Source organism: Barbatula barbatula (assembly GCF_947034865.1).
Source record: "Barbatula barbatula genome assembly, chromosome: 3".
Classification (NCBI taxonomy): domain Eukaryota; kingdom Metazoa; phylum Chordata; class Actinopteri; order Cypriniformes; family Nemacheilidae; genus Barbatula; species Barbatula barbatula.
Genome location: NC_136764.1, coordinates 2,298,704 through 2,322,983, shown reverse-complemented (window position 1 = coordinate 2,322,983; position 24,280 = coordinate 2,298,704). Strand labels below are relative to the sequence as shown.

Sequence of the window (24,280 nt, the reverse complement as noted above, 5' to 3'; positions counted from 1 at the left end):
ATATTGTTCATAGTATATACCTTCTGTCATATTTTCATAGAACATTCCTACTGCAAAATATTTTTATAATCCATGCCCACTGTATTATATTTTCTCAATATTGTATTCTGTATTTATTCTAACTGTATATCCTGCACTTGCTAACTGCACTTCTGGTTAGACCTAAACTACATTTCGTTACACTGTACTTGTATATGTGTAAAGACCATAAAGTTGAATCTAATCTAATCTAAAAATATGCGTTTCATACAGTGAACACATGGATTAATGTGTGTATCTGTCAGTAAAGTGTTCAGTGAATATCTGCAGTAACATCAACAGCACAGACTCAGATCAGAGAATAAAGACTGATGAAGTGATTTACTCGTCTAAACTGTTCTCACCTCACATCTGGATCATCACAGTCTCCTGAACTGAAGTGAAGTGGATAAACCATTGATTCTTCACTCTTCATGGACACACAGCTGGGTTTAGGAGATTCTCCACCAGTCAAACTAAAACAACATTTATATAATGAGTTTATGCAATTTATCAGTAATGTGATAAATTTGTATAATATATTAGAATAAATATAGGATATATCAACAAAAAATATTCAAAAAATAAAGTTAAAAGTTATTTCTGCCAAGATACAAATATGTTGAACTATAATAGTTTAAGTACAACTATATTGCGTACATTAAATATTATATATTTTATGCATAAATTTGGCTAAATCTTGTGCATCCCTGTTTGAAGCAAGAAAACTAAATCTGTATGTAGTCCAACCTTTTAAAATCCCTCTTCAAGTGATACAGTAAGATTAATCACTGTAATTCAGTGCTATAGTGAGATATGAACCCTGCTTATCTAAAGAGAATTTAATAATACAAACAATAAAGAAAACCAAAGAAACCCCTCCCCACACAAACTAATATTAATTTGTAATGAATTAGTTTGCATGAAGTGAATCTTCACAAAGTAGTTTAAAGTATAAACTCTGACAGCTATCAGACAAACCAAACACATGTAACACGTTTCGCAATTACAGTTAAAAAGGACAAATTTGTATATTAAAATATTTTACTCATCTCACCTTTTAAACTCTCTGGAGAGATTGATTGTTCCTGCAATAAAAGTACTGTGTTAGACACTTCTTTAAACCAGTCATCCACAGCTAAGCTGCACATTTCATCTTTTAAACAGCTTCAGCGTTTTAATTTGAACACATTTAATTTACCTCTAAATTGGATAAGCAAATTAGTGCTGTGGTTAAATCCTGTTTCTTTCACCTCCGTCTCTTAGCTAAGGTTAAGCCATTCTTGTCTGCTTAGCACTTTGAGATTGCCATGCATGCATTCGTAACATCCAGATTGGACTACTGTAATTCACTATACATTGGTGCTTCACAGAAATGCATCACCCATCTACAATTAGTCCAAAATGCAGCTGCTCGCCTCCTCAAAGGGAACCGTAAATTTGACCACATCACACCAGTTCTGATCTCGCTCCATTGGTTACCGGTTAAATTTAGAATTGATTTTAAAGTTCAGTTTAAAGTCACTACAAAATCAGACTCCACAGTACTTATCTGAATTGCTTCACCCTGTATCTCAGTCAAGATCACTGAGATCGGGGCACTCAAATTCCCAAATTCCGTCCCAAGAACTCGACTAAAAAATAGGTGCGACCTTGCTTTCTCAGCCTATGGACCCAAGCTGTGGAATAGCTTACTGCTTTATATTAGATCAGCACAAACTCTGTCACTTTTTAAATCCTCTTTGAAAACGCCTTTTTTCATTAGTTTATCAGAAAATGTTTTTCTTTTTATGTACTATGTTGCTTATGTGCTTGTATTCTATATCTTTTGGCCTTGTTAAGCACTTTGGTCAATGCAAGTTGTTTTTAAATATGCTATATAAATAAAACTGTATTGTATTGTGTTGTATAATCTTCACGGAAACATGGCTACACGGCGGGATACCGGACAACGCTATTGAGTTAGCGGGCTACAACACACCGGATTTTAATCAATCAAACTTAAAGACAGTGCTCCCTAAATTTCACCAGCATGTTTCCTGCCACACAAGAGGAAACAAAACTTTGGACCATGTCTACACATACATGGCTGAAGCTTACGCTGCGACCCCCCACCTGGGTCAATCTGATCACCTTTCTTTGTTCCTCACCCCCAAGTACTCACCTCTCATTAATCGTGTGAAGCCATCAGTGAAGACCATCAAGGTGTGGCTTGCGGGGGCAGACTTTTCACTCCAGGAAAGGTTTCTACACACAGACTGGAGTCTGTTTGCTTCTCAGGCCACCAGTGGCTCTCACACGGACATCGACAGTTACACCTCCTCTGTATTGGACTACATCAATTCCACCATTGATAGTGTCACAACCCAGAAGCAGATCACCCCGTACTGAAGCTAGAGGAGCATTTTTCCAATTCTGACCCTCGACGCATGTGGCAGGGCATCCAGGCCATCAGTGATTACAAACCCAACCACTCCAGCCCCATAGCCACCGATGCCGTCTTTCTGAACGAACTTAACGACTTTTATTCTCACTTTGAGAGAGACAATAAGGAAACCGCTACCAAGCTCACACCCTCTGCTGACCACCCAATCATCACCCTTAACTCCACTGATGTTCACACTGCACTAAGCCGGATCAACGGGCGCAAGGCTGCTTGCCCAGATGGCATCACTGGTCGTGTACTCAGGGCATGTGCGAGCAGCTCGCTGGGGTCTTCACGGACATCTTCAACCTGTCCCTCGCCTTAGCAGTGGTTCCAGCATGTTTTAAATCCACCTCCATTGTGATCATTCCAAAACAACCTAACGTGCTTGAACGACTACCGCCCTGTAGCACTCACACCCATTGTTATGAAATGCTTTGAGCGGCTGGTTCTGGCACACCTAAAGGTCTCTCTACCACCCACACTGGACCCATACCAATTTGCCTATCGCAACAATAGGAGCACAGATGATGCAGTGTCCATGGCGCTGCACTCCGTGCTCACACATCTGGACAATAAGGACACTTATGCACTCATGTTGTTTGTAGACTTCACCTCTGCTTTCAATACCGTCATCCCTTCCAAGCTAATCGTCAAACGTGGAAACCTAGGCATCAACAACCCTACCTGCAACTGGATTATGGACTTCCTGACGAACAGGCCTCAGCTTGTTAGGTTAGGCTACATCTGCTCCACCACCACCACCCTCAACACAGGTGTACCACAGGGCTGCGTACTGAGCCCCTTTCTCTACTCCCTTTTCACACTCGACTGCAGGCCTGTGAACGGATCTAACTCCTTCATCAAGTTTGCAGACGATACAATGGTGATTGGTCTCATCAGCAACAATGATGAGACTGCATACAGGGTGCTCAGACATGGTGCTCAGACAACAAGCTGCTCCTTAACACCTCCAAGACAAAGGAGATCATCGTGGACTTCAGGAAGGCGAAAGGAGGCACACACGACCCCATCCACATTAATGGGATGGCTGTTGAAAGTGTTTCCAGTTTTAAGTTCATGGGTACTCATATTTCGGAGGACCTGTCCTGGACCACCAACACCTCATGCCTGGTCAAGAAGGCTCACCAGCGTCTCTTCTTTCTGAGGACACTGAAGAAGAACCAACTGTCTTCAACTATCCTGGTGAACTTCTATCGCTGCACGTTAGAGAGCTTTCTAATCAACTGTGTCACAGTCTGGTACGGGATCTGTTCTGTTGCTGAGCGCAAGGCACTGCAGCGGGTGGTGAAAACAGCCCAGCACATCACAGGGACTACACTTTCTGCCATTGAGGACATCCAGAAGAAACGCTATCTGCGTCGAGCTTGCAGCATTCTCAAGGACTCCTCTCACCCCGCTCATAGACTGTTTACTCTCCTGCCTTCCGGTAGGCGCTTCCGGGGCCTCTGGACAAGAACCAGCAGACTAAGAAACAGCTTTTTTCCGAGAGCTGTTTCATTATTGAACTCTGCCCCCCACTGATTCCACTACATCTCTTACCTTTAACTCCAATGCTGCTATAACATCGTTTACATTGCACTACAGGGCTGCCATTCATGACTGAACTGTACACACCAGTACTTGTTATCTGCTCTAATGGACTGTTTACACACGCACAGCATCATTTGCACTCTATACTGCTCACTTGCACATCTGAAATATTTAACTGAATGCTCATTTGCACTAATGGACCACTTTCATAACTGCACTAACTTATCTATTGCACTGTAACTTCAATAACTGCTTTAACTCATCCACTGCATTGTTACATCAACAACTGCATTGGCTCACTTATTGCATTGCAACTTTAACAGCTAATGTCAATAATCTATGCACACTTAAGTCACTTGCACTATTGCTTAGTCTAAATTATTATCTGTTCATATCCACCTGTACATTAAGGTTCATGGTGTTAATGTTCATAGTATATAGTCATCTGTATATATTGTTCATAGTACATACCTACTGTCATATTTTCATAGAACATACCTACTGTAAATATGTTCATAATCCATGCCCACTGTATAATATTTTCTCAATATTGTATTCTGCATTTATTCTAACTGTATATCCTGCACTTGCTAATTGCACTTCTGGTTAGACCTAAACTACATTTCGTTACACTGTACTTGTATATGTGTAATGACAATAAAGTTGAATCTAATCTAATCCAACATGAACGTCAGCAAATTCGAGGCGCATTACGATCAGAAGCAGCACATCCACATTTCCCGAATTTAAGTTGATTAAACATGGACTTACCTGCAAGTGATTCACAGGCATCATCTCGCAGTTTCTTCTTTCTTTTCTCTGATCCTGACTCCTGCTTTCTTTTCGGGGCCATTTCCAAATAAATAGCCCAGACTACCGTCTGTCTGGGGGGGTGGGGGTGTCTGGGCCAGATTAACACTTCACTGTACCCTGGGCAACAATATTCAAGGGCCCCATCATCACAACCCCAGGATCACCATAATCTGGCAAAATACAGAATAAATTACAGTAATACAGTCAATATACTCAATATTTCAATAACTAACTTCCGTCAAGTGCATTTGATGTACAGATGTGCAAATGCTCATAGAACTACAAATGCACTCTTGTCAAGACCACTCAGTCATGACGTTATGAAAACAAAACACATCGGCATCAGTATTATCTGGCAAAATTGATCCACTACATAGTCACAAAAAATAAATAAGCAACGACTTTCAAAGCATCCAATATTTATTTAACAACACCTACTCCTAACACAAATGCATAGAATTGATAGAGCCATCACAGAGGAAGTTCACAGACAAGACATTTACATTTATTCATTTGGCAGACGCTTTTATCCAAAGCGACTTACAAGTAGTTTTTTTACAGTGACACATTACTGCAGAGCAATCAGGGGTAAGGTGCCTTGCTCAAGGGCACTTCAGTCATGACCTGCTGACACTGGGATTTGAACCAACAACCTTCTGATCACAAGCCCAACGCTCTAACCCCCAGTTTTGGTCCTCAGCTCATTTTAAACTTGTTTTAAAACAGAAAACAACATTTCACATCACAGTTCAAGAAGACAGGCAAGGGTTAAACATTTTAGTGCAATTTAAACATCTGGAAATCTGTCAATTTATCTAAATTAGACAAGACAAAAATAAATGCTAAATATTCTGGCAAAATACACAATTTGAATCCTAAATGAGAAAGAGCATATTTAAACTTTAAATGCTTGATTTCATTTGGCAAACACATCTCACACGAGCATTTTTCTGGACTTTGAATGTGAAACAGCGGCTGCTGTTCAATAGGTGCTAATACAAAAAACAACACACAACAATAAACGCGATGTTAATTAAGTAAAACTGGCGATTGAATCTACTGAATAAATGTGATACTCACAGTATTTTCTTCTTTAATAAAAATGGCGATTCTTCTCACTGTGAAATGTCTTTTGCTGTAACAGTTTCACTTTCACACGTTACACATGTGGTGCTCGCTGCAGAGCAAATGGGGGAGGAGGAGCTACAGATCCAGAGAGGAGGAGCTACAGTTCACATCCAGAGAGGAGGAGCTATAGTTCACATCCAGAGAGGAGGAGCTACAGTTCACATCCAGAGAGGAGGAGCTACAGTTCACATCCAGAAAGAAGGAGCTACAGTTCACATCCAGAGAGGAGGAGCTACAGTTCACATCCAGAAAGAAGGAGCTACAGTTCACATCCAGAGAGGAGGAGCTACAGTTCACATCCAGAGAGGAGGAGCTAGATGAAAGCTTCATCTCTGTTGATATCGAAGCGCCGCACATTTTCGTTCCTGAAAGCTCTACGTCAGATCTTACTTAAGCAATCCTTGATACACATTAGATTGCCTGACCTGTGAATTTATCTCAATCGTTTAAACGTGGAAACTGCGTTGTCCTTGCGTGTGTGATATAAAAATAAACAAAATGAACCTATTAGCTTGTCTCATCCCGTTTCATCATTTTAAATGTACACAGGGTAGATGGGAATCTAATGTATAAGGAATATCATTTTGGATGGATTCATAACTAATTGATTAAGAAGACAATCACATGTGGATCGAGTCCAGTAGTCTGAAACCAGCCACATCACACTAAAGAAAAACAAGAAGTGTGCACTAAGACTCATTGCAGGAATATTTATTAGACAGGGATTGTTACTTCATTTACAATTTATTAGTCACATACATCACTGCCCTCAAATGTTACTGTATTTATTACCTTTCATAGCAAACTTCAGTTGAGATCTGGATAGAAACTTTCATTTAATTATTCTATTTCATTTATCTCATTCGTTACATTATTCATTTATCACATGTATTCATACATTTCTTTTATGGTTCACTTTTATTCATATTATTTGTTTCATTTCGTCCTTATTTTCAATATTGTTTGACCTTGTTGGGAGTTGTATTGACTTGATATGAGTCTCCAATGGTCTCCATCTCAAGGTTCATAATAACATCAGGAGACAGTATTTTGATACTGTTATCTGGCATGGTTAACAACACCTATTGAATATGTTTCTAGTCTGACTAAGTTTGATAATCCTAGACTGAGCATTACAGCACAATGATTAATGATTCAATTAATTATTTTTCAGTTTATTTAAAGTCACTTCTTCTCCTGCCTGCTGTTCTTCCCTTCAGCTCTTTATCTCCCTGGTAGCTATGTTTAGGTATCGACTCACAACGGAGTTGATATTCCTGCATTTAATAAGTTCCTGAAGGAGAGAGATCTAGTGAAACCAGACTCTAATTTATAAGATCGGCAAGTCATATTCCGCAGTTGGATCTATCACGTAACCGTGGGCCTCGGCCCCGACCACGTGGGCGAACATGGCCGGCGTAGCAGCGTGAACGCGCGCCGACTGAGGTGCTGACCACGTCTTCACCACGTGCTCGTGGACATCTGGGAAGAACGGCAAACTCCTTTTCGACGTGGCCTGGCGGCGACTCGCCTGAAAGTACCAGGAGTCGAGCTTACTCTTCGCCGGCATCTCAGGTGGATCCCAGGTGATGTCGAGCTCGCTTACGGCCTTCTCGAGAACCCTGACGAACTCCTCGTGGAGGTCCGGGGTGCTCTCCGGATCGGGACGATCTCACTCCGATCCTGCCCAGTCCTTGTCCGAAGCTGATATGGACATGGAATCATTGTCCTCCTCGACGCCGAAGGAAACGGTGTTCGCGATGGAAGGCGGAGGACGGGGGCCCGGCGGTGAGCCTCGACCCTATGAGTCCACGAGCGATGTTCCTGCGAGTCCTCAAAACACGCACCGGCAGATCCGCACAGTGCGCGCAATCAGACTCGCAGAGTGCATCCTCCGCATGAGCGAGGCCCAGGCAGGCAATGCAGTGCTCGTGAGTATCCTGCGGGCCAATGGGGCCCGCGCAAAGATGACAGAATGAAGCCATCGGATGAGGTGAAGAAGTATCCAGTTGCGTCTTCAACGATAGCAGCGTGAAAAAGAAGATTCTGAGGTATTGTCGTCACATGCACCGTATTTATACTGTCTAGATCCATCAGTATTTGCATACTGTTGCATGTCTTGTGACAATTGGCCAGTTTTTTACTGGCGTTGTCCTATAAGACTTAAGGAAAAGTGGAAAAGAGGAGGAGTTTCATATGCGGTTCTCCGCAATGTCGAAGTGACCGCTCTCGAAAGGGAACTCCATTTACATAATACATACACATGTTTAACTTTATTGCTTTAAGAATTTTCTTACTTTAATGTCTTCAGTTTACAGTTTGTATTCTTCAATCCATCAGAGAGCAGCTTCACTCCTGAATCCTTCAGATTATTGTGACTCAGGTTCAGTTCTGTCAGACTTGAGGAGTTTGATGTGAGAACTGATGCCAGTGATGAACAACTTTTCTCTGCCAGATTACAGACACTCAGACTGAAAGAGAAATAACAAGATAACAGTGAGTCACAATGTTAGTAAGACACTTATAAACAAAACAAGTGGATCTCATTTCAATGAAAGCTTGAAAAATTCTATAAGTGACAGTGAACTTCAGTAAAACATGATGTGTGTGTGTCCAGAAACACAAGAACAGTATGTCATATTAACTTAATGTAAATGTAGAGAAACCTTCTGTATAATATAATTACATTTATTAATTGGGAACTGATTTTTATCCAGAGAGATTTACACATAAGTTTAATACAAGAACAATGAGTTTATCCAAGAGAAAACATAATACAAGTAAAGTGACTACATCAAATTTACACAAGAACAAGAGTGAAACAGCAAAAATAATCGACAGTCACTTGAATTAAACAAAATCGTTTATAACTAAATGATAATTTGATCAGTAACTCACAGTAGTGTCTGTAGTTGACAGTGTGGATCCTTCAGTAGATCAGAGAGCAGCTTCACTCCTGAATCTTCTGGATTATTAAAGCTCAGATCCAGTTGTGTCAGATGTGAGGGGTTTGATCTCAGAGCTGAAGTCAGAGCAACACAACCTTCAGATCCAATACTGCAACCAGACAGACTGAAGAGAGAAGAAAATAATGACAATAACATTTAGACAATAATTAATAATAAAGTTATTCAATATTATTATGTCCCTTTTTACAAGATACAAGTAATAAATTAAATGATTGTAAATCGATGTCATTTTACAATAATATCATGAATAGTTTAATATATTGAATAGGGCTGTGTATTGGTAAGGGCCTCACGATACGATACATATCACGATAGATGGGTCCCGATACAATATATCACAATACATTCGATACGATACAAACGTTCGATATATTGCAATAATTTATTTTAAATAAATTAAGAGTGAGCTAAAAATACATGTTGGTGTGTACAATCTATGGTATTCTGGTATGTTCATCACATTATCATGATAACTCTGCAGACACAAAAGATTCCATTCGATTTTTTTAACAAAGCTATTTATAAGAGGTATTTGTCATCTTGCTTGCACAGTGTTACTGAACAGCAAACATATACGGAAATGTTTAAAGTGCATATTTAGTCAGTAAACACTTAATTGCAAATGCCACAAAAAAACATATTTTTTTCAGTATGTTGTTAATAAAAAACAAAGAACATTAAAATTCATTCATAAAACTGAAATTGTCAGTATGCCTCTATTTTATGTCCCACTCCACCAGTGCAGTTTTCAGTAACTCCGCAATGTTTATGCTCAGCACCGCCGCTAGACTTTTTGGTGCCCTAAGCATAATTCCATTATGATGCCCCCTACGCCAGTATTTAATATTTTGTCAAAGACGGTTTGTGTCGTTTTTTTAATTAAAATCTGCTACTAGTTCACTTTACTAGTTCACTTTAAATGTAGTAATTTATTAGTATGGGTCTAAATAGGCTAATATATCTTTCCATTTAATCTAAATTTGTAAAATAATCCCTTCAATGGCGTTTACAGAAAGCCAATAAGGAACAATAACACGTATCTAACTAGACTATATTAATTTACATGAAGAAAGAACTACAAACTACAAAGTCAGAGGAAACATTACAGTATTTCATTTTATTTAACAGTAAAAAATATAAACAAAGTAAAACAAAGCTGCACAAGCGTGGAACAGATCGTGCAGCGCCGTAAATGGTCGCAACACAAAATTATCATTTGCGCGTGAGCGGTTTCTACTGCCGCTCTATCTTAGAAGAGACCAGCTGTCTCTTGTGTATTGGACAAATCTAAGGGGTCATAGTGAAAAACACATGAGTCAATCAGTCTTATGGCAGTGTCAAGAGAGAGAGAGTTACCTTATTAAAAGTTTTGGTTGGACAATAAAACAAAAGGTAATAAATATGGGAATCAGTGCTCTTGAGATAAGCCCTACAGTGGCATATCCTGTTGTTCCTCCTTGGTTGATGGCAGAGGTTCCAGTAGACTTGGGCTTATTAGAGGAAAAGAAGGATGTTGAAGTGGATCATTACAGGGTCCAGAGTTACATTGCGAGCAAATATAAAGAAGCAGTCATTTTATATACTGATGCATCTAAGCAGACTGATAAGAAAATGGGAGTTGCTTATGTTATCCCTCAATTAAACATTGAATCTGGAAAGAGAATCAATGATGATTTAGCTGTATATACAGCAGAAATTATAGGAATATGGATGGCCCTATTGTGGATAGAGAGCAATAGACCCAAGCAAGCTGTGATTGCGTCAGACTCTAGCTCAGCTTTAATAAGCCTTAAACGTTGTCACTCTGAGTCTAGACAGGACATAGTATATGAGGTAATGCAATTAGCCAACAATCTGCTTAAGTCTGGTATTAGTATTACATTTATATGGGTACCAGCTCATATAGGTGTAGGAGGTAATGAATTAGCAGATAAATGTGCAAAGAAAGCAGCAGGGAAGTCTGATATAGAGTTGAATATTAAATACAGTAAAGCTGAAGTCAAAAGTATAATCAAAGCTAAAATAAATGAAAAATGGCAATTTGTATGGGATAACGAACAGTCTGGAAGACACCTGCATAGTATTCAAGGAAAGGTGGGGAGGAGTAGGAATACATGCAGAAGCAAGCAAGAAGAAGATGTGGTGTCCAGAATGAGGCTAGGACATACAGGATTAAACAGAACATTAGTTACCATGAAAAAGCATGTTGATGGAATGTGTGAATATTGTAATAGTCAAGAGACCATAGAGCATGTAACTATGTTTTGTCCTGAGTACCATCAAGCCAGACAAAGATTTATTTCACAACTTGGGGAAATCCAGATGATCCAGAATTAAATTTGAATGATATACTGCAAAGAGAATCAGGTGAAATTTGTTTTTCCTTTTTGTTTTCTTTTTTGAAGGTAACTGGGTTATTTAAAAGAATTTAGGAAAGTGTAGGGTGACCATTTGATCCACACTCCAGTCCAGATGGTGGCGGTAATACACCAAAAAGCTGGTTGCCAACCGCCATATAAAAAGAAGAAGAAGAAGAAGAAGAAGAGCGGTTTCTACAACGTCGTTGTGCGCATGCGCAAACGGATCGTGCAGGTGGAACGGATCGTGTACTGACAAGGTCCATGCAATGCAAGTCAGGTCCACTCGCTCTGCCGAGCTAAGAGATTCTTTTACCCTTGTTTTTACCTCTTCGTAAATTCTGGGTACTTCTGCGTCCGTTATTTGCCCGCGAGTCGGAATCACATAGTGTTCACCATATGCCCGAAGCCGGGGTTTTCAACCACACTGTCGCAAATCCTTACAAATAAAATATACCACCGACTCTGTTATTTTCTTTGCACGAGCTAAGCTATACGGAAGCTTGTTGGTGATCTTATATGAATGAATCTACTTAACGCCATTTGCTTTCTCGCACCCGCTTACTTTTGAAACATTAGCCGTATGACAGCGAATCACAGCGACATCAACAGGAACGGAAAAAATGGTTATGCGATGAAACATCATTTTAAATCCGTTCAAAACATGACTTATTTAAGGTGTTGAAACTATAGGTTGGACTATCGATACACTATCGTGAAAAAAATTATCGCAATAGTTAGCTGTATCGATAATTTTGCACAGCCCTAATATTGAAGTTAGTTTTTAAAATGATCTCAGTTTGGTGATAATTCTGTATGAATCTGAATCAACAGAGAGTCATTGACTGACAGTCACTGTTGAGTCACTTACATATAAAGATGATTCTGATAAACTTATGAAGACCTTCATTTACATAATACATACACATGTTTAACTTTATTGCTTTAAGGATTTTCTTACTTTAATGTCTTCAGTTTACAGTTTGTATTCTTCAGTCCATCAGAGAGCAGCTTCACTCCTGAATCCTTCAGTTTATTGTCACTCAGGTTCAGTTCTGTCAGACTTGAGGAGTTTAATCTGAGAACTGACGCCAGTGATGAACAACTTTTCTCTGTCAGATTACAGCGACTCAGACTGAAAGAGAAATAACAAGATAACAGTGAAGATATAAACACGTCAAGAGATAATGTTTGAACAATGAGAATCATCTGCACAAGAGCTGAAGCAACATCTGCACCTGATAGAGAATCACTGCAAGAACTGAACCCTGACAGACGATTATAAATAAAAAACAAATGAATGAAAATCAGAAAAAAGCCACAAGAGAGCAGCTCTCACTCTATAGATGCAGTGAACAATTCCATCATGTTTTATTGTGTCTCTGTAGGACATTAACTACAGTAATGTGGACTGTTAGATGTTCAGGTGAAACGTCTCGGTTACGTATGTAACCTCTGTTCCCTGATGGAGGGAACAAGACGTTGTGTCGAAGCCGACAGATGGGGTTCGCCCTTGAGAACCAATCGTCTCTGACTATTTTGAAAAGGCCAATGAAAATTGGCGAATGAAATTTGCATGCCGGGCTCCGCCCCCGGAAATCCGGGTATAAAAGGGGAGCCGGCGTGCCCATTCATTCACCTCTTGTGCTGAGGAGCCTGAGAGCATCTCGTGACTGCTGCAGCGGACGGCTATTGTCGTGGCAAGGAGGACACAACGTCTTGTTCCCTCCATCAGGGAACAGAGGTTACATACGTAACCGAGACGTTCCCTTTCTGTCGGTCTCTCGACGTTGTGTCGAAGCCGACAGATGGGGTTCCTATGGAAAACGCCACGGCACTAGCCGCGTCACAATCTCTAGCGAAGCGACGTTGACCGGCCTGGGCGAGCCACACGTGAGCGCTATCGCGAAATTTGTAACCTTCCAGTGGGCAGGCAGGGGCTCCCAGAGCTTTTGGCAAAGATGAGTAGCCCCTGCCCTCTGCCAACTCAGACGGCCCCATTGGCGAGGGCCATCCAGTCGTAGGGCTACTGGGTAAGCGCTGTTCCTTCAATGAGGACGTGCGCTACGGAGACCACTTCCCACCCTAGGGGGGAATACAGTGGAGACACCAACATGGTCTCACCAAATAGGGGAGAACTCATGGGAGGTATGTGCGGAATGCCGCAAGGTGGATGTCCACCTGGGGAGGTCATGGGTTGCCACGCGGGGAACCATCTCATGACGACATCTCAGACGGAACCACCCTAGTGGGGGGTTACTACGTGTGGGGCACTAGGTCCGGTTAGAGCTATATGTAATAACTCAGCTTGATACCCGGCCATAGGCGGCAGGGCTGCTCCGCCGAGCCCGCCGCCCTGAGTGCTATTGATGGATGGACGGACTGCCTATTCTTCACCCTTGGGGAAAGAAGGGAGGCAGCCCATAGCGCACTGGTCCACCTCAGAAGGGGAATGGCGCTATGCGCAGGCGTACGCCCCACGACTGCTGGTCTCACCTGCTGGCAAGACTCGAGCTGCCGACTCCCCACGGAGGTTGTAAGCCTCTGCGAGGTATAGCGTAGCCCAACCCGCAACTCTACAGATGTCTGCCAGAGAGGCGCACTAAGCCGATGCCCACGAGGAGGTCACACCCCGAGCGGAGTGTACCGTCACTCAAATGGGCACGGGCTAGGATCGGCACGCCGTAGTGACGGCGTGTGCGACCCAGCGCTACAACTCTCCTCGGATACAGCACTCCCGTTGCTGACCTCCATAACAGACAAGAGCTGCTCAGGGCCTTGAAGCCCTCAGTGTGGTTCGAGTAGAGGCGCAATGCGCTTACTGGACACCCCACGTACAGGTTGGGTCTTTCTCCCGGTGTGGGAGCGCCTGCAAGTTCACCACCTAGTCCCAAAGGGGGGCGGCGGAACTTTGGGCACGTAAGTCGGCCGGGGTCTCAGGATCACGTGAGAGTCACCGGGCCTGAAATTTGGCAATCGGTGGACACGGAATGCTTGCAGGTGCCTCACCCTCTGGATGGACTCGAGCCCCAGCAGGAGAGCCAACCCCCCTCGCAGAACGAGGAAGGGGCTCTCGGCAGGGCCCGAAAAAAGGGGACCCAAAGGTCCACCTTAAGGTCCCAAGAGGGTACGGGGCGCGGACGAGGCCTTAGCCCCTCGCGCCCTAGAGGAACCTAATAATCAGGTCATGCCGCCCCAGAGGCTCACCAGCAACTGGTACGTGATAACCGCGACAGCGGGTACCCACGTTCCAATGTGGAAGGGGAGATTACTCCCCAGCCTCTCCTGCAATAGGACAGCACGTTCCTGAGCGAGCAATTCCGCGGGTCTTCTCCTCGAGAAGAGCACCAGGACGAGAAGGGGCGCCACTTAAGGCATCCAGCCTTGTGGGCATGGCCCTTGCCTGAGTGACAGTCTCCACCACTGAGGGGGGGTAGGTCATCCAGGAACTCCTCGTCCCATCCAGGAGCCAGACCCAGAGGTCCGGCTCGAACGCCACAACGTGTCCATCCCCTGCGAGTAGGCCCTTCGCCAGGGGATTTGGCCAGGGGGAGTTGTCGTCAGGAGTATTAGCTCCGAGGACCAAGTGTAGTTGGGCCCGTAAGGCGCAACTAGCAGCACTTGATACTCCCTTCCCAGACCTTGCACAGGACCTGCGCAATGAAGCTCACTGGGGGGAAGCGTAGTTCCGCTTGTCCCGCGGCCAGCTGCGCGCTAGGGCCTCCGTGTCGAGGGGGGAGCCTCGACCAGGGAGTGCCCAGCGGCACTGGGGGGTGTTCAGGGAGGCAACAGGTCCACCTGTGCCCGCCCAAACCACACCCAAGCCGGCCGCAGTGGTGGAGTCGTCACTTCGCACGAGGTGTCAACTGACGAGAGAGCGCTTGGCTGTCTGGTTCAGGACACCCGGTGGCGTGTGACCTGCAGGGGCCTTGCCACCTGCTGTCTCCACCAGGGGTGGAGTCGTCACTTCCCACGAGGCGTCAACTGACGAGAGAGCGCTTGGCTGTCTGGTTCAGGACATCCGGTGGTCATGTGACCTGCAGGGGCTTTGCCACCTGCTGTCTCCACTGGAGGCTGCGCGCTAGGGCCTCCGTGTCGAGGGGGTCCTCGTCCAAGGAATGCCCAGCGGTACTGGGTGGTGTTCAGGGAGGCGACAGGTCCCCCTGTGCCCGCCCAAACCACACCCAGGCCAGCCCGCAGGGGTGGAGTCATCACTTCCCACGGGGTGTCAACTGACGAGAGAGCGCTTGGCTGTCTGGTTCAGGACGCCCGGTGGGCATGTGACCTGCAGGGGCTTTGCCACCTGCTGTCTCCACGGGAGGAGGCGTTTTGGGCGAGTTGCGATGACTGCAGCGAGCGAGTGCCACCCTGAGGTTTAGTACGCTACGCCGGTCGTGCTGTCCGGGCCAGTATGCTGGCTCTGCACGAGAGGCCGGAGCCTCATCAGTGCAAGCAGGACAGCTAGCAACTTGAAGGCAGTGATCTGCCAACGCAGGCGGGGGCCCGTCCAGCGACCCGACACTGCGCGCCCATTGCACACCGCACCCGCACCCCGTGGGGAGGCGTCTGTCGTTCCACGACCGGCCTCAAGACCTGCTCGGGGTTAGGATGCGACGGCAGCAGGTGTAATGACGATACGCCTACTGCCGGTGCGCCACGCTCTCCAGGGAACTCATCTCTGTAGTCAGTGCTGTCGCGGTCCCATGTGCGTCAACCCGAGGGGGACAGGCCACCCCCGAGGACACCATGCCCAGGAGCCTATGAAACTGATTTCAGGGGACCGCTGGCTGCTGCCTGAAAGTTCAAGCAGCTCAGCACTGACTGTGCGTGCTCGTGAGCGAGCACGCCGTCATGGAGACAGTGTTGAGTTCTCTACCAGGAAAAGGGGGAGCTCCGCGCCAGGGAGAGCTGCTCTCTTTTTCCCGGCTGACCCGTTTACTGACATGCCAGCCCCTCGACAGTGCCGAGGGAACTGTACATGAGAGTATGCGGTCAGTTGTCATGAACCACTCCTGGCGTCTGACAGACACCAGGACGCGCTTCTGCGCCTCCCGAACGGCACCCTTGCAAGGTGCTGCTCAAGGTATGCAGCGACCCCTGGTTTTGGGGATGATGAAGTGCGGCTGTCGAAGCCACTGGACATCTCGGCCGAGGGGACGGTTCGATCGCCTTCGCCAGAGGGGTGGCAGCCCCGGCCTGGAGCACAGGAACATCCCTGCCTCTGCTGAGGTAAGAGGATGCCTGAAGTCCGGCGGAGGTCTGGCGAGCTGGATCGAATGCCGAGACGGACCACACTCCCAGCCACCGTGATGGTTTGAAATGCTAACCAAGCACCCAGAGACCTCACAGGGGGGGCTGCGATCTACTTCATCAACCCGCGGGGGTTGGTTCAATGACTAGCAGTGCTGTTCTCCCCGGGGGGAACGGCTCCGCTAAATCACCTGCCAGGCGATGGCGCAGCTCGACGCACCGTCGAAGCGAGAGTGCTGAGGGCTGCTTTATACTCGTCATTGCGTGCCGCCACGACGCAACGTCGAGTTGCCGAACACCATCTTTCAGAGGGTGAGAGCGGCTGCAAGTGGGACCCAGAGAGAGACCTCTCCTTGTGAGAAGGCGGGCACTAGGCCCCCGAAGGGGCCCAGAAGGTGTTTGGGACGCGGCAGGGACCGCCCCAGTCCGACCATCCAGCAACCCAGGCTGGGTCGGGCCCGATGGTTCAATCTCTCTAGGTGGTCCTTCTCTTGACGTCCTCCTCCGGGGGGCCACCTGCGGGGGCACCAGAACCGGAGTCGACGCTGGAGAAGGCCAGGGCTGCTGGGGGCAGACCACGTGCGAGACCTCGACGGCCGAAAGGCGGCCGGGTCACAGCAGGCCGGTCTGTTTCTACACTGTCAAAAGGCTGCTGGAGCAGTCCTTGACAGCGCCACCAATCAGCCGACCTTGCGAGAGGGGAGTCGGGAAAGTGGCCTTTCTCGACATCGCCCCCCTGCGCAAGATTGGGTCCGAGGCATCTTTCCGGGCCACTGATGTGGACATCGTCCGACCCAGCCTGCGCTGCCACCGCGGTCCCCGGAGGGCCAGTCGGCGGCGGCACTACTTGGGTCGGTCTTACCCCGTGGGGCTCTCTTTAGCGCCCTGGCCTGCAGGAAGGCCATGCGTAAGAGTGGAGGCAGCTTGGTCCACGGCACTGCCAGCCTCAACACCAGAGATGTTGAGACCTTACATGCCCTGGACGGTGAGTCTAGGTCAAGCCCCCCAGGTGGCCGCCGTCTGCGGATACCCGCGACTGCATGCTCCACCCAGGGTGCATTGACATAGTCCCTAGCTGCCTCCCCGCCCCGAGGGAAGAGAGGGCGATAGAGTCAGCTAGACGGAAGCGCGCCGAAAGGGACGCTCCAGGTCTTACTGAACTCCTTATGCAGCTCGGTAAAACTTGGCACTTGAGCCGGGCCCAATGTGCGAGTACCCAGCCGCGAGCACCAGGGCTGCACCGCAACCCGACGCTCACGGCGGTCCGAGCGAGCATGGCTGACATCTTGACGTCTGCTCTCACCTGTGCTCGACCTCCCGAGGGAGGGAGCTTCAGGGAATCGCCAGAGTCTGATGCCAGCAGGTCGCGCTCCGATGTTGCAAGAGACACCTCATCTCCACGGCTCGTGTCCGAGCGCGTGGCTGAGGAATAAGATGGCTTAGGACCATCCTTGGGGACCTGCTAAACAAGCGAGACGGGGCGCGAGCGGTCCGCGAGCCGACCGGCTGACGGATTAACGCTCACGATAATCCCCACATCACCCTCGCTGCTCGCCGCCGCTGACGGCAGGGCCGTAGCCGCTGCGGTCACAGAACGGGAAGCAAACGAGGTGGTGGCTTGCTCTTGACAGAACGTAGCCAACGTGACGCAACGTCTGAATAGCCGTCCGCCCGCAGTGACGCAACGTCTGACTAGCCATCCGCGCGCAGTGACGCAACGTCTGAATAGCCATCCGCGCGCCGTGCGGGCAGGACGAATCCACGAGGCTGCCACAGCGATCGGACCCCCGAACACTTGCGGCAACCACCGTGTCCGTCCCCGTCCTCGATGAGTGTACTGCACCCAAGAGATCAGCGGGCAATGCCACGCTGAGGAAATTGCTCTTTTAGAAAAATACCTCAGGAACTGCCAGGACGCCCAGGGGAATCTCCGCTGCACCGCGTCGTAGAAATCGGCAATTCGAAGAATGTCATCAGATGCGAAGGCTCCGAAGAACAAAAGGTGAATGAATGGGCACGCCGGCTCCCCTTTTATACCCGGATTTCCGGGGGCGGAGCCCGGCATGCAAATTTCATTCGCCAATTTTCATTGGCCTTTTCAAAATAGTCAGAGACGATTGGTTCTCAAGGGCGAACCCCATCTGTCGGCTTCGACACAACGTCGAGAGACCGACAGAAAGGGAACTGCAGGTAAATGACTCACTCAGCTGTTCTGGATGCTTTGATCACTGGCAGAAGCCTCAGAAGACCTTCATCTGATGGATCATATTTCCTCAGATTAAACTCATCCAGCTTCTCTTCTGAGTTCAGTAACACAAACACCAGAGCCGACCACTGAGCAGGAGAGAGACGGACTCCAGTAAGACTAAACTCATCTCCTCTGTTCACATATGTTTGTACTTCCTGCACTAGAGAATGATCATTGAGTTCATTCAGACAGTGAAACAGATTGATGGATTTCTCTGGAGAGAGATTCTCTCTGATCTTCATCTTAATGTACTCGACTATTTCCTGTTTACTGTCAGATCTTCTTCCTGTCTGTGTCATCAGATCTCGTAAGATTGTCTGACTGGACTCCAGTGAGAGACCCAAAAGAAATCTGAGGTAAAGATCCAGGTGTCCGTTCTCACTCTGTAAGGCCTTGTCCACTTCACTCTTCAGTAAATCACTCATGTTTGATCTCAATCCGCTGAAGTTTTCTGATGTTTGCTGAAGAAATGACAGAAACTTGAATAAAGCAGCGAGAAACTCCTGAACGCTCAGATGCACAAAGCTGAACACCTTCCCCAGGTTCAGTCCAAACTCCTCTCTGAAGATCTGAGTACAAACTCCTGAGTACACTGACGCTTCTCTGACATCAATGTCACACTCTCTCAGATCCTCCTCATAGAAGATCAGGTTCCCTTTCTCCAGCTGTTGAAAAGCCAGTTTTCCCAGAGACTCAAGACTCTTTCTAGCCTGCTGAAGATCTACCTCACATTTCCCATCATACTTCTGACTCTTCAGTTTGATCTGAAACATCAGGAAGTGTGTGAACATGTGAGTGAGAGTCTTGGGGATCTGTGCTGGACTCTCTGCTTCACTCAACATTCTCTGGAGAACAGTGGCTGAAATCCAGCAGAAGACTGGGATGTGACACATGATGTACAGACTTCTGGATGATTTCATGTGTGTGATGATTCTGTTGGCCAGACTCTCATCATTGATTCTCTTCCTGAAATACTCGTCCTTCTGAGGGTCATTGAATCCTCGTACATCTGTGATCAGATCAACACACTCAGGAGGAATCTGATTGGCTGCTGCTGGTCGAGAGGTGATCCAGATCAGAGCAGAAGGAAGCAGATTCCCCTTGATGAGGTTTGTCAGCAGCACATCCACTGACGCTGATTCTCTGACATCAAACAAACTCGGATTCTTTGAGAAATCTAGAGGAAGACGACACTCATCCAGACCATCAAAGATAAACACAACTTTATAATCATCAAAGTCTGTTGATCTCAGTTCTGTTGTATCTGTGAAGAACTGATGAAGAAGATCCATCAGACTGATATTTGTCTGTTTGATCAGATTCAGTTCTCTGAAAGGAAGTGGAAATATGAAGTGAAGATCTTGATTTGTTTTTTCTTCAGCCCAATCCAGAATGAACTTCTGCACAGAGACTGTTTTTCCAATTCCAGCGACTCCTTTAGTCAGCACACTTCTGATGGGTTTGTTTAGTTCAGGTGAGACTTTAAAGATGTCATTACATTTGATTTGTGTTTCTTGTGTCTCTGATCTTCTGGATGCCGTCTCAATCTGTCTCACCTCATGTTCATTATTGATGTCTTCACTCCCTCCCTCTGTGATGTACAGCTCTGTGTAGATCTCATTCACAAGTGTTGAGCTTCCTTGACTTGAGATTCCTTCATTCATTCTCTGGAATTTCTCTTTTAGTCTGGATTTGTGTTTCTTCATGTATAAAGGGGCGAGTTCTGATAAACAGAGGGAATATAAATAAAAATAAATGTATACGATTAGGAAAATCCTTAATTCTGCAGTATAAACCTAAGAGTGTTTTAAGATTTTGATGATCATGACATTAGTTGAACACAAAAAGCTTCATGGTTCTATTCTGTTGATTTATTAACTATAAATGTACTTTCACTAATAATCATCAGTAAATACAGACACTGTGTCTGTTCGTCTGAAGGTAAAGTGATGTCATAGTCACATGACTGAGAGCTCTTACTGGTCTGTAGTTTATTAGCGAGGTCTGTCTGCTTCATCGTCCTCAGGACGTTCAGTGTGATCTTCAGAAACATCTCTCTGACTCTGATCTGATCTTCATCATCCTCCTCTTCTCTCTCAGAGCATGATGGGTAATCTGGACTCAGTAGACTCTTGAAGATCTTCAGCTCTTTCTTCATCAGAGAGATGAGTTTGTGCTCAAGCTCCTGAAAACATTGTTCAAACACACATGATTTTGTTTTCTTATGAGGGCAGAAAAAGGTTTTAATGCTCATTTGAGTGAACACAGTTTTTTTCTAAATAGCTTGAACCTCATTTCATGAAACCTGTAACACATTTAAACACTATAAACACACATCAAAACTACACAAACAAAATCATATTTTCTTTAATTCATATTCAATTCACACACACACACACACACACACACACACACACACACACACACACACACACACACACACACACACACACACACACAGACATACAGACACACACACACACACACACACGCACACACGCACACAGACACACACTCACAGACACACAAACTCACCTGGAAAACAGAATCCATGTGCTTCCCTTTGATTGAGACATTTGTTGTGTTTCTGTAATGTAACAATAAATGAAATATGTGTTTCATACAGTGAACACATGGATTAATGTGTGTATCTGTCAGTAAAGTGTTCAGTGAATATCTGCAGTAACATCAACAGCACAGACTCAGATCAGAGAATAAAGACTGATGAAGTGATTTACTCGTCTAAACCATCAGACTGTTCTCACCTCACATCTGGATCATCACAGTCTCCTGAACTGAACCGAAGTGGATGATCCATTGATGCTTCACTCTTCATGGACACACAGCTGGGTTTAGGAGATTCTCCAGCAGTCAAACTACAACAACATTACAACACTTTACTTCATGTTCAGTTTTATGCATTATTCAATAAAGCACTTGTATTAATGAGATATTTCACCCAATAATAATACTTTATTTAAATTATAAAAACATATTTTAATATTATTCATAAAAATATAATTAGTAAATGTCTCTACATTTTAAATATTATAAAAACACAAATAATAAATGAAACTAAACTGAAACTATTTAAACTAAAGTAAGTTATTAAACACAAACTCTTTCATCTGTCAGATCAAAACACATCTAACTATAGACAATAACACATTTAAGTTTATTAAAATCTTTCATTTCTCACCTTTTGGTCTCTTTGGAGAGATTCATGATGAACACACAGTGTCAGAATATAAAGAGTTAATCTCAAACCTGTAAATAAAATACTGATGTGTTATGTGTCATCTCAGAAATACACACTTCTTTCCCATCAGTCCGTCCACAACATTGAGCTTCACATTTGCTCTTTACAGTGAAACTAAGTTTTCAAAACGTCACTTTTAATGTTTTGAGTTTATAAACACACTTCCTGATTCCAGAAACAACACAATATTCAAGACAGTTCTTCAACCAATAAACTTAATGTGATGTTCAGATCAAGACGATATAAAATCTACTGAATAAACATGAGGCTGTTTATACTTACTGTGTTTTTAGCTTCTTTATGATTTATTTTCTTGAACGAGGCTTTGCTGTAAAATGGCTCAGGCACGACAGGCTTGTTCAACAGTCAGATGATATCAAAGTTCATTCAGACCGAAGTCCACTAGTTAGTGACCCCTGCGCTAAAGGTTCTTCCTCATGTAGGCAGTAGTGTGACGTCTCTCCAGGAACCTGCTGAGTGAAACTCTTCACAATATGAAGACTTATGAAGTTTATTCTCCAGTGACGCTCTTTCTCCAGTGTGGATTATGTGATGCTGCTTAACTGGCTCTAATACTCACACCACACTCAAACACTTCACTTCTCTTCATTATGGATTTACTAGCAATTCTTTCCATCGTCATTCAATGAAAAACATATTCCACAAAAAGGCTTTACATTGTTTTCTCTGTTTATTTAAAATACATGTTTAATAACTCATAACAGATAAATGGTGTTTCTCCAGAATGTGAGCACATATTGAAGGTCTGGGAACCATGATGGCTTTGAATAAACGGCCCGTGGGTGAGACGTCTGAGGCTAACTGGGTAATCTTCCTCCACTGAAGATGTGTTTGGGTCTCCAGTGAATTCTCTTGTGGACAGTAAGCGCACTATTGTGTCTGAAACTCTTTCCACACTGAACACATGAGTACAGATGCTCTTCAATGTGAGTTCTTATGAGCTTTGCCAGTCGCTCTTTGTATGAGACTGTTTTCCACACTGAGTGCAGGTGAACATCTTTTCTCCAGTGTGGACTCTTATGTGCATGTGAGAGAACCAACGTCAAGGTAAGATATCCACAAGCTCAACTCATAGACGCTTGATCATTTATTTCTTCCTCCAGACGACAAGACATAAAACAAAGAGAAACAACATCAAACTAACAGAAATGACTTGACAGGACTTATAAGAGAAACAGATTCAACCAGACCATCTGCCCCTTTCCTTATAAAGGTATTAGACGAGACCATTTAACACAACAGGGAATAATTACACAATTCTCAACATTAACAACTTTAACATGGGTTTTGTAAAATAAGCATATCCACAATTATCGATAAACTCAATCAATAATTTATACTGGATTTATCGGCTTAAAAACCAATCGCTTGAGAAACTGTTGTTGAATTCTCCCCCCGGCTCATCGGTAGATGGCTCGTCCCGGCGGAACCAAGATCGCATAAGTTCCTTGCTCCTGTCCGGACTCAGATCTTTGTCACCCCGGAACTACAAACAAGAAACACTTTTACCAGTTACAGAAAGTTTATGTGAGGGACATTTCCCTTTACAATCCTGCCCTTGCACACTTCACCTATGAACGCTTACAGATAGTAAATCAACTTACAGGTTTATATTTCTCAAAGCAAAGTTTGTTCGCGATCTAAATCTCAACACTGCGCAAACTTCAATACTGAAAATGACCACAAGATGGCGCACATACACATGACAATCTGAACACATCAAACTAAAGGTTGTCGGTGTTTTAACACGAGGCTCAATATTATGCATGTGGATTATTTTCTTATTGTGACAAATCTTATATTGTCAGAAAGGTCTAAGACTCTAAAATAAATATTTCATCACTGTTTTATCAAATCATTTATGTAAGAAGAGTAATTGATTCATAAATGACAAGAGTGTGAATAAGAAACATTTATGTGCTGCTCAATGTCTGGCGGTACACGTACATTTACTTCAATATTTAGTTTAAATTATTATCTTATCATAACAAACTATATATTGTCAGAAAGGTCTAGGACACTAGTATGCATATATGATCAGAACTTTATGAAATTCATAAATGACAAGATTTTGCGTATAAAAGTGTTTAGAGTGTTCTGGTCTTGAAAAGCCTCCTCACAACATTATATCCAGTAATGAAAAGGAAAGTCAGTCCGCTATGAATCTGTGATGAGGGGGATTGACATCTGGGCCCAGTCTTTCAAAAGTAATCCTGTGTGATTTCGGTTCACGAATTG

At 44.7% G+C, this 24,280-nt stretch overlaps 2 protein-coding genes across 2 annotated transcripts in view; both read right to left on the bottom strand.

The window, feature by feature from the left end:
• Nucleotides 1-4,880, bottom strand: part of LOC306891691 (NLR family CARD domain-containing protein 3-like) — a 36,688-nt gene extending 31,808 nt beyond the window's left edge. Inside the window, exons 1-3 of the mRNA XM_079452162.1 lie at nucleotides 4,769-4,880; nucleotides 1,076-1,106; nucleotides 384-494 (exon numbers count right to left, since the gene is read on the bottom strand). Coding sequence (XP_079308288.1) covers nucleotides 384-494; nucleotides 1,076-1,106; nucleotides 4,769-4,850 — 224 coding nt within the window. The 5' untranslated portion in view covers nucleotides 4,851-4,880. The remainder of the gene's footprint in view (nucleotides 1-383; nucleotides 495-1,075; nucleotides 1,107-4,768) is intronic.
• Nucleotides 4,815-22,399, bottom strand: LOC306891719 (NLR family CARD domain-containing protein 3-like). Its single transcript, XM_079452207.1, has 10 exons — nucleotides 22,304-22,399; nucleotides 21,962-22,029; nucleotides 21,528-21,638; nucleotides 21,298-21,349; nucleotides 20,743-20,947; nucleotides 18,718-20,485; nucleotides 12,226-12,399; nucleotides 8,837-9,010; nucleotides 8,236-8,409; nucleotides 4,815-4,980 (listed from the first exon to the last, which is right to left on the bottom strand). The coding sequence occupies exons 2-10, from the start codon at nucleotides 21,985-21,987 to the stop codon at nucleotides 4,971-4,973; spliced, it is 2,694 nt and encodes an 897-aa protein (XP_079308333.1). The 5' UTR covers nucleotides 21,988-22,029; nucleotides 22,304-22,399; the 3' UTR covers nucleotides 4,815-4,970.
• Between the last annotated feature and the right edge of the window lie 1,881 nt (nucleotides 22,400-24,280).

Excerpts from the sequence above, each read along its gene's own strand:
- LOC306891719 (XM_079452207.1), bottom strand. The coding sequence starts at position 21,987 with ATGAATCTCTCCAAAGAGACCAAAAG. Across the intron at positions 20,486-20,742 it reads CGCTAATAAACTACAGACCA|AACTCGCCCCTTTATACATG; the intron begins GTAAGAGCTCTC and ends TCTGTTTATCAG. Across the intron at positions 9,011-12,225 it reads TGTAAACTGAAGACATTAAA|TCTGTCTGGTTGCAGTATTG; the intron begins GTAAGAAAATCC and ends TTCTCTCTTCAG.